The 8,846-nt window shown below is 38.8% G+C and overlaps 1 protein-coding gene across 1 annotated transcript in view; it reads left to right on the top strand.

Moving 5' to 3' along the window:
* The window catches only part of LOC143021347 (uncharacterized), a 172,313-nt gene that overhangs the window by 30,170 nt on the left and 133,297 nt on the right, over nt 1-8,846 (top strand). The window contains exons 8-12 of the mRNA XM_076178775.1: nt 225-421; nt 1,342-1,465; nt 1,915-2,105; nt 6,606-6,733; nt 8,242-8,339. Coding sequence (XP_076034890.1) covers nt 225-421; nt 1,342-1,465; nt 1,915-2,105; nt 6,606-6,733; nt 8,242-8,339 — 738 coding nt within the window. The remainder of the gene's footprint in view (nt 1-224; nt 422-1,341; nt 1,466-1,914; nt 2,106-6,605; nt 6,734-8,241; nt 8,340-8,846) is intronic.

Below are 8,846 nucleotides of genomic sequence, written 5' to 3'. Positions count from 1 at the left end.
CGCTCACCTCCTCACCCCTCGTTTCTCACTCTATCCAGCCAAGCAACTCCCACCACACTTCTCAGGGATTTCATCTCAAACACGTTTAAATTCTCCCTCTCTTCCTCTCGTTGTGCATAAAGTTCGGAGTCCACACAAAGCATTTGATACATAGAAAACTTTCGAGACAATATACTGTTTTGTACTTTCACTGGTATTCATTTCAGTGTCTCTTTCTTCCGAAGGTGGAACAGGTTGTGACTGCTGTCGGCGGATACGAGTCTGACAGCACCCTAAGGGCGCTCGCCAACATGTTGGACGCCGTTGGACGCCTGGAGCCCCTGATCGCCCTCGGCCCGGTCCTCGCCTCCCTCAGCAGCGCCCTGGAGCCCCTGAGGCCCGTCCAGGAGGCTCTCTTGGAAAGCGACATGAGTCTGGACGAGTAAGTCTTTGCCATTTCAACCCTTTGCCTTCTGATGCTCTTCCCCTACACTTCATCTTCTTCTGTGTCAGTGTTCAGGACTGGGATAAGTTTTCTTCTTCTGCAGCGTCGATTGGGATCCATTTTCTTCTTTTGGAAAGTTAGTGACTTACATTCCCTTTTTCTTGTGTTACAGTTGTAACAACTCTATTTTCTTCTATTGTGGTGTTGATTGACACTCCTTTTGGTCCATATCTAGGTCGGATGCGAAAAGAAACGATAATAAATGAATAAAAAAAACTATAATAATGTAAATAACAAATAAAATACATAAATAAATGCATAGGTATTGTTAGATAATAAACAAGCAGGTAAATAGTAAATAATAATAAATTGACATATAACTAATAATAAATGAAAATCAAATAGACAAATGATAACAAAACAAAAACAAAAACAAATAATATAAAATAAATTATAATCATTACAGCATCTTGCTTAGGTGTTTATCTTAATGATTCTTAAAGCTTCGAACTGAACTACATTGCACTGCCTCTGCAGGAAATTTATTCCATTCATTAACTACACGGTTGGCGAAGTTGTTTCTACCCACTTCCAAATTGAATCTATTCCCGGACAGTTTGAGACCATTGTTTCTTGTCTGATTCTCATTAAGTGTGAAAATTTGGTCACTTTTGATATTGTCAATTCCCTTTAGAATTTTAAAGACCTGTATCAAGTCACCTCTGAGTCTACGCTTTTTCAGGTATTATTAGTAATCTGCACTCAGTTTTCCTCTGTTACAGTGTTGCCAACGATCACTCCATTTTCTTCTTTTGGGGTATTATCAATTTATACTCTAGTTTCATCTGTTGCAGTGTAAGCAACATAGACTCCGTTTTTTTCAGTGCTGACTTATCCTTAATTTTGTTTTGTTGCAGTGTGAACAGCCTACTTGATTCCTTCGAAAGTTTAGTGCAAGACACGGAAGAAGGACAGACTTCACTTGAGAAGCTCAGAAAGTCAGTGGCTACGTTGGACCTAAGGTCTCAGACTGTGACGGAGGTGAGAGACCGAAGTTTTGACGTGCTATGATACTTAAGCTAAGAAAGCTCTTTAAGCAGTAAAGTAGTATCCTTTCCAAGCGTAAAGATTTCTACAAAGCTAAGGGATTATATTAGTGATTTTCTTGTGTCCACAACATTTCGAACTGGTCTGAGGCAGAATGAACCCTGGAGAGCAGGTCACAGTACCAAAATGCTTAACACTGTCTCAACTCCTTCGCTCCAGAGATGTTCCCGAAGTAAATAAAATCACCAGCCATTGTAGAGTTTATGGTGTGCGTTCCCATGGCGAAAGAGATAAGATGAGCACATAAAAAACATAAACACACTTATAAAGACACACACAGACACACACACTCAACTACTACTACTACTACTAATGCTACTACTTTTACTACTACTAATGATGATGATAACTAAAATGTCATGAAGATATTTCTTTCGCTAAAGGTGGACGGGTCTGAGGGCGACCCCTACAGTGACCTGCTGGGGAGGGTTCAGGAGTCTGTCCACGTCTCGGGCGACTTCGCGACGCAGCTCATCGCCGCCCTCAAGAACGACACGAGGTACCACGCCCTCCTCCTCCTGGCCTCGGCCACGCTGCCCATCGTCACCAGGCCTGACGAGTACTCAGCTCTCAGGTAGGTTAGTTAGCGGTATTGCTGCCCTCTCTTTAGTAGCGGAGGGTTCAATCTGTCTCATTAAATTCTCTCTGTAATGGCTGGAACTTACTCATCTATCCTGACTGACGCTAATCTGTTTATTCCCATTAATCAGCTGCAGGGTCACAGACAGTCATCGTAATACATGAATCTTCTTACATTTCTTTTTCTTTTCTCCTATAGTGGGATCTACAGTTTATATATATATATGTATATATATATATATATATATATATATATATATATATATATATATATATATGTGTGTATTTACCTAGTTGTACCTAGTTGTATTTTACGGGAAGGGGAGCTATGCTCGTGGGGTCCCGTCTTCATATCTCATTTTATCTAAACTATTTTTAAATTCATGTATTGTTTTTGCACACACCACTTTCTCATCTAACTTGTTCCAACTGTCTATTACTCTGTGGGGAAAGCTGTTCTTTTTCAAATCTCTTCTATAGCTGTCTTTTTTTATTTTCTTTCCGTGTCCTCTTGTATTTCTGTCATCCCATTTTATCAGATTCTCTCTATCAGTAATTTCTATGCCTTTCATGATTCTGTAAATAGCTATCAAATCTCCTCTCTCTCTTCTTTGCTCTAGTGTCTGTAGTTTAAGTTTTTGTAGTCTCTCTTCATATGATAGTTTTGAGAGTGTTGGTGCCAGTTTTGTGATTGCTCTTTGTATTCTTTCAAGTTTTTTTATACATTTTTTTGTACTTGGTGACCATATCGTTGCTGCATATTCCAATCTTGGTCTTATCAGGGTGATTAGGATTTTCCTCACCATTTCTTCATCCAGGTATGTAAATGCCACTTTGATTGTTCTTATTAAATTATAAGTTTCTCCAAAAATCTTATTTATATGTTTCTCAGGTGACATATTATTCATAACAATGACTCCCAGGTCCTTCTCATTTTCTACTTTTTTTATTCCTTCTTCTCCCAAATTATATGATCCTGTTATTCTGTTTTTGCTTTTTCCAAATTCCATTATACTACACTTTTTTGTATTGAACTCCATCTCCCACTTCCTACTCCATTCTTGTACTTTATTTAGATCTCTCTGTAGTGATTCACAATCTTCTTCAGTTTTCACTCTTTTCAGTAGTTTTGCATCATCTGCAAAGAAGCTCATATAGCTTTCAATTCCTTCATCCATATCATTAATATATATAGCAAACATTATTGGGGCCAGAACTGTTCCCTGCGGGACACCGCTTATTACTTCATTCCATTTTGAGTGCTGATCTCTTATCACTACTCTCATTTTTCTTTCTTGCAAAAAGTCTTCCATCCAATTTAGCAATTTACCTTGTATTCCTCCTTCATATTCTAATTTCTTAAGCAACTTCTTATGTGGTACTTTGTCAAAAGCTTTTTTTAGGTCTAGAAATGCACAATCAGCCCATCCATCTCTTTCTTGTATTATATCTATTAGCCTTGAATAGAAACATATTAAATTGGTGACGCATGATCGTCCTTGTCTGAATCCAAATTGCCTTGGATTTAGTACGTTGTTTTTTTCCAAGTATTTTACCCATCTACTTTTGATAATTCTTTCACATATTTTTGCTATTGTACTTGTTAGAGAGACTGGTCTATAGTTGGTAGGTTCTTCTTTATTTCCTCCTTTATATATAGGTACTATATTTGCTTTTTTCCAATCTTCTGGAACTTTTCCTTCTTTTAAGGAACTGCTTATTATGCTATGTATTTTGTCTGCCAGTTCATTCCTGCATTCTTTCAGAATCCAGTTTGCTATTTCATCTGGCCCATGCGATTTTCTGACATCAAAATTACCCAAGTGTGTCAATATTTCATTCTTTGTTACTTCTATTTCTTCCATAGGGGGGACTTTTTCTTTCCACTCAATCTCTTCAGGTTGTATATTTTCCCTTGTAAACACTGATTTAAAATGTTTGTTCATAATTTCTGCCATTTCCATTTCCTCAGTGTATTCAACTCCTCCTTGTCTCAATTTCTCCAAGTCTTGTTTGTTTTTCAGTTTATTGTTTACAAATCTGTAGAATAGTTTTGGTTGATCTTTACACTTTTCTATAACATCTTTTTCATATTTTCTTTTTTTCTCTCTGCACTTTTGTACATATTCATTTCTATAACCAGTATATATTTTCCATTTTTCAGGTCTTCTGTCTTTTTTCCATCTGGTCCAGGCTTTGTCTCTTTTGTCTTTTAACTCCCTACAACTTTTGTTGTACCAGCATTTTACATATTCTTTTTCTTGTTTTTGTCTTGGGACATACTTTTCCACTCCTTTTTTGTAAATTTTTGTCAAAATATTCCATTTCTCTTCCACTGATGTTTCTTCTTTGTATATTTCTTCCCAGTTTTCTTGTTGGAAGAATTCTCTTATTTTATCAAAGTTTGTTTTTTCATACATCATTCTTCCTTTTCTATATTGTTCATTTCTTTTCATATATTTTTCTTCATTAAGTTCCAGTTCAATCAATATGTGGTCACTTTTACCTATTGGTGTTATATATTCAATCTTGTCCACTATTCTAGGTTCAGATGTAATTATTAAGTCTAGCCTCGATGGTTCTTCTTCATTTCTATACCTAGTGTTCTCTTGTATCCATTGTGTCATTGAATGGTCAGTAATCATCTCAAGTAGAGCATTTCCCCATGAGTCATCACCACTCTTTACTGTCATTTCTTCCCAGCAGATTTCTTTGCAATTAAAGTCGCCCATCATAACTATTCTTCCTCCGTCTTCCATTATTTTAGTTAATGCTATCTTTGTGTCCTCTAGCATACTTTTATATTCACTCTCCTCCCATGAGGCTGTTTTCGGAGGCACATAATTGATCACAAATTTTCTGCTCTTCTTATCTCTGTCTTCCACTTCTATCATAATCATCTCTACTGTATTCTTTCCATATATGACACCTTTCACGTTTATATCCTTCTTAGTCAGGAACATAACTCCACCCCCGTGTTTTACCTCTCTGTTTCTAATCCAATAATTATATGCACCATGTCCTACATTGTTGGGTGGTAGTGGGCCTTTTAATTTTGTTTCTACAATTCCCATTATGTCCGGTTCTTTTTCTTTCAAATAATCATTCAGCTCATTCAATCCTGTTATTAATCCATCTATATTTGTGTAAGACACTCTTAGTTTTCTGCCACTTCCATTGTGTTCTCTGTTTCCCTTATGTTTTTCTTTTGTATGTCGAACTTCCTTAGTTTCATGTTCACTACTCTCCAATAGAATCTCTCTTTCTCTGACTCCGTTCTGTTCTAGTTTTTTGTCTTAGCTTCCAGTCTTTTCTGCTTTTCTTCCTCTCTTTCCTCTTTATTCATTTCTCTTTTTATCCATATCTTTTTGTGTTGTTCACTTGTTGCTAGTTTCCCTGTTTTGGATAAGATATTCTCTGCCGTTGTTTGTGACTTGAATTTAATCTTAATTGGTCTGGTCTTGTCTGTGCTATACTTTCCGAGTCTAAATTTCTCTTCGATTTGTTTCATAATTCCTGGTTCATCTTCCTGAACGGATTCTTGTAATTGGCTTACTTTTTCATTTTCCTCTTTGATTCTTGTGGTTCTATCTGTGTTGTGTTTCTCTTCCATTCCTAATATAATTATACATTTCTTCTTGTCTGCTAAATCCCTTACTATATTCTCCTTTTGTCTCATCACTTTAATAACTGAGTCTTCAGTATGTTCTTTCAATTGCTGTTTGACTATGTCAGTGAATGAAATCTTATTTCCTTCTTGGGTTTGCTTCCAATTTTTACTTTCTTTAGCTATTGTTTCTCTGTTTTCTTTACTATTCTTCTTCAATTCCTCATTCTCCCCCTTTACCTCTCTTAACTGTCTTTTTAGTTCTTCTATTTCATCAGTTAAGTTTTTATTCGCCTTTTCCAGTTCTTCCAATCTTTCAACCCTTTTTAAAATGGTGTTCATATGACCTAACCTACTCTCCAAGTCCTCGATCACCTTATCAACCTTCTTCTCTAGTCTTGTCAGTCGGGGGGGGTTTGTGTCCCCCCCCCTCTCTTTAAATCCCTTGAAAATATTCTCATCACTTTCTGCTATATTGCTCCTATCTATACCTCTAATCTTCACATTCCTATTAGACATGTTATCATCCAACTCGTCTTGGGGTCGTTTGTCTACCTTACGGCGGCCCGTCAGGGCCATTTCCTCCACCTCCTCATTACCTTCCATTTCCCCAGCAATCCCTCCCCCTCTCCTCTTTCCTTACTTTCCCACTACCTCACGAGCAATTTCCCCCCCCCCCTGCAAATACAAAAAGGCACTTCTCTTTGCGTTGGTATCCACAATCTGCACTTTTCTTCAGAGCGTTCTTCAAGCCGTCCGTTCGTTGAAAGTGTGTGTGTGTGTGTGTGTGTGTGTGTGTTTGTGTTTGTGTGTGTGTGTTTATGTGTGTGTGTTTATGTGTGTGTGTTTATGTGTGTGTGTGTATAAATCAACTTTTCCCATTGTCAGCATTGTGGAGAAATATGACACGATCCTGCCGCACCTGCCGACGGATCTGCAAGAGAAGACGAACCAGACCCTCCTGACGGCCGCCGTCGTGTTGCAGGCGACCAAGTTCCTCCTGGACTCGACTGAGTGTAAGTTTCTAACCTCAGCTGTTTTCAGGACAATCAGGAGGCAACTGTTCCTCTTCTGCTACTCCTCATTGATGCAACACTGACAACAGACAGTACAGCGTTTTCATCCTGGAGAGATAAATGTTTCCGTTGCCTACAGTACTGTGAGGCGATGAGTTTAAAATCAGTCAAACTCGAGTCAGTAATTGTTGTCACTGAAATGAAAATTGCTAAATGGAGCGTGGTGGCCAAGCGAACTAAGTCGCTGTCACATGGAAGTGAGAAATTAAATGGATGTCGGTTCGAATACCGGTGAACTATCGGATGGGGGCAGTGGGGGCAAACTGTCTTCAATTCCTGAATTCCGACAAAGGCTTTGAGGAGCGCTTAGCCACTTGACGAAGTGTGCATCGCCTGGAAAGTCTTAGAAAGTTCCCATCATGAAACTGTCACAGTTGTTCTGTTCACAGGAGACCAGGCAATACGAGAGCTTATTTACGTATTTCAACACGCTCCCACCCCTATTTCAAGAACTCAGCCATGGAGTCCTAATCAAAGAGTCCATCACTCATGTAGGAAATCGTCTACTACTTCAGAACTATAACACATGTTATTGATTGTATTACAGTAGACGTCAGACAATCTCACCCCGGTCGGGGTCTCCCAGCCTGATGTTCGTTTCTTAACTGAATAATATTGTCTGACATTTGCAGCGATAGAATTTGCATAAGGACTCCGCGAAGTGAAACGCCAATAGTATTCTACATTCAGGATCTCTGAAATTTAGAAGTCTATTCGGAGAAAAAGAGCATATTGGAAATATTCCAGAAATTCTGGAAGAACAACGACGGATGCAACTGCAAGTTGCCCTTTTAGCATAACTGACGTCATCTCCCCGCTGTCCGTCTCATAAGCATCCTCACCTCAATGTGGGTCTCCAAACAGCCTCAAGATATCTATTACCTTCGACTGTATTTCATCCACCTCTGCAGAGGTGACAAAAAGCTGTTTCTTCCCTCCTCCTATTAATATAATCAGACACAAAGAAACAAATCCACACTAAAATAACAGACAGCAGACCAACATTTCTTCCTGCAGAGATCCATGGGAGAGCCCAAGGACCGTTGTTAGCCACTGTAGGAATATCATTGGATATCTGTTCAGTGGAGTAAGAGGAGACAATTATTTTCATTACTATAAATATCCGAAAATTTTCAGATATCCAAAAATTTCTGTTTCGATATTTTCTTTATATTGCATGTTGGAGATTTCCGAATTTTAGAAACTTTGAAAAGGGAGAAAGTACTTGTATCCCCTTTAGCCTTGATATTTCTTTTTTTGTTAGAACTGTCTAGTCATAGCTAAAACAAAATCGGAAAAAAATTATGCACATATAGGAGTTGAATATGTGTCTTCAATATAGAATATTCCTTATTCAAACATATTCTTTCCTTATAGGTGCTTTAGGAATAATTCAACAAAAGGGATGCACTAACTATTCCTCTGATCATATCGTTCCCCCCCTTCAGGTGTGGCCAGGATGGTGATGCGCATCCGTGACATCGATCTGCCGGCTCACGTCGTCATCGGGGTAGCAGCACGATCAGTTAATCTTTCCGCTGTCAGGGTAACTACGTCACTACTCGTACGCGTGTTTCCATGAGCGGTACATATGACTTCATATGTATGTGTGACTGTTTATATGTATGATATAAGTATCGACGTGTGCGGTCCACGAAAATGTATGTATATACATACATACACACACACACACACACACACACACACACACACACTTCAGCGAATGGACGGCTTGGATGACGTTCTGAAGAAAACTGAAGTCTGTGGATCCCAACGCAAAGAGAAGTGCCTAGTGTTTTTGCAGGGTGGGGGGAAATTGCTCGTGGAGTAGTGGGAAAGTAGGGAAAGAGGAAAAGGGGAGGGATTACTGAGGGAAATGGAAGGAAATGAGGAGGGAGTAGACTTGGCCCAGCCAGACAAGCGGAAGGTAAACAAACGACTGAGTGAGGATGACATGTCTAATAAAAATGTAAAGATTAGAAGTATAGAGAGGAGCAATACAGAAGAAAGTGACGAGAATATGTTCCAGGGATTTAAAGAGGGTGGGGGGGAC

This window comes from Oratosquilla oratoria, chromosome 42, assembly GCF_046742065.1.
Source record: "Oratosquilla oratoria isolate Oo_2021 chromosome 42, ASM4674206v1, whole genome shotgun sequence".
NCBI lineage: Eukaryota > Metazoa > Arthropoda > Malacostraca > Stomatopoda > Squillidae > Oratosquilla > Oratosquilla oratoria.
This window is presented reverse-complemented; position numbering and strand designations above follow the sequence as displayed.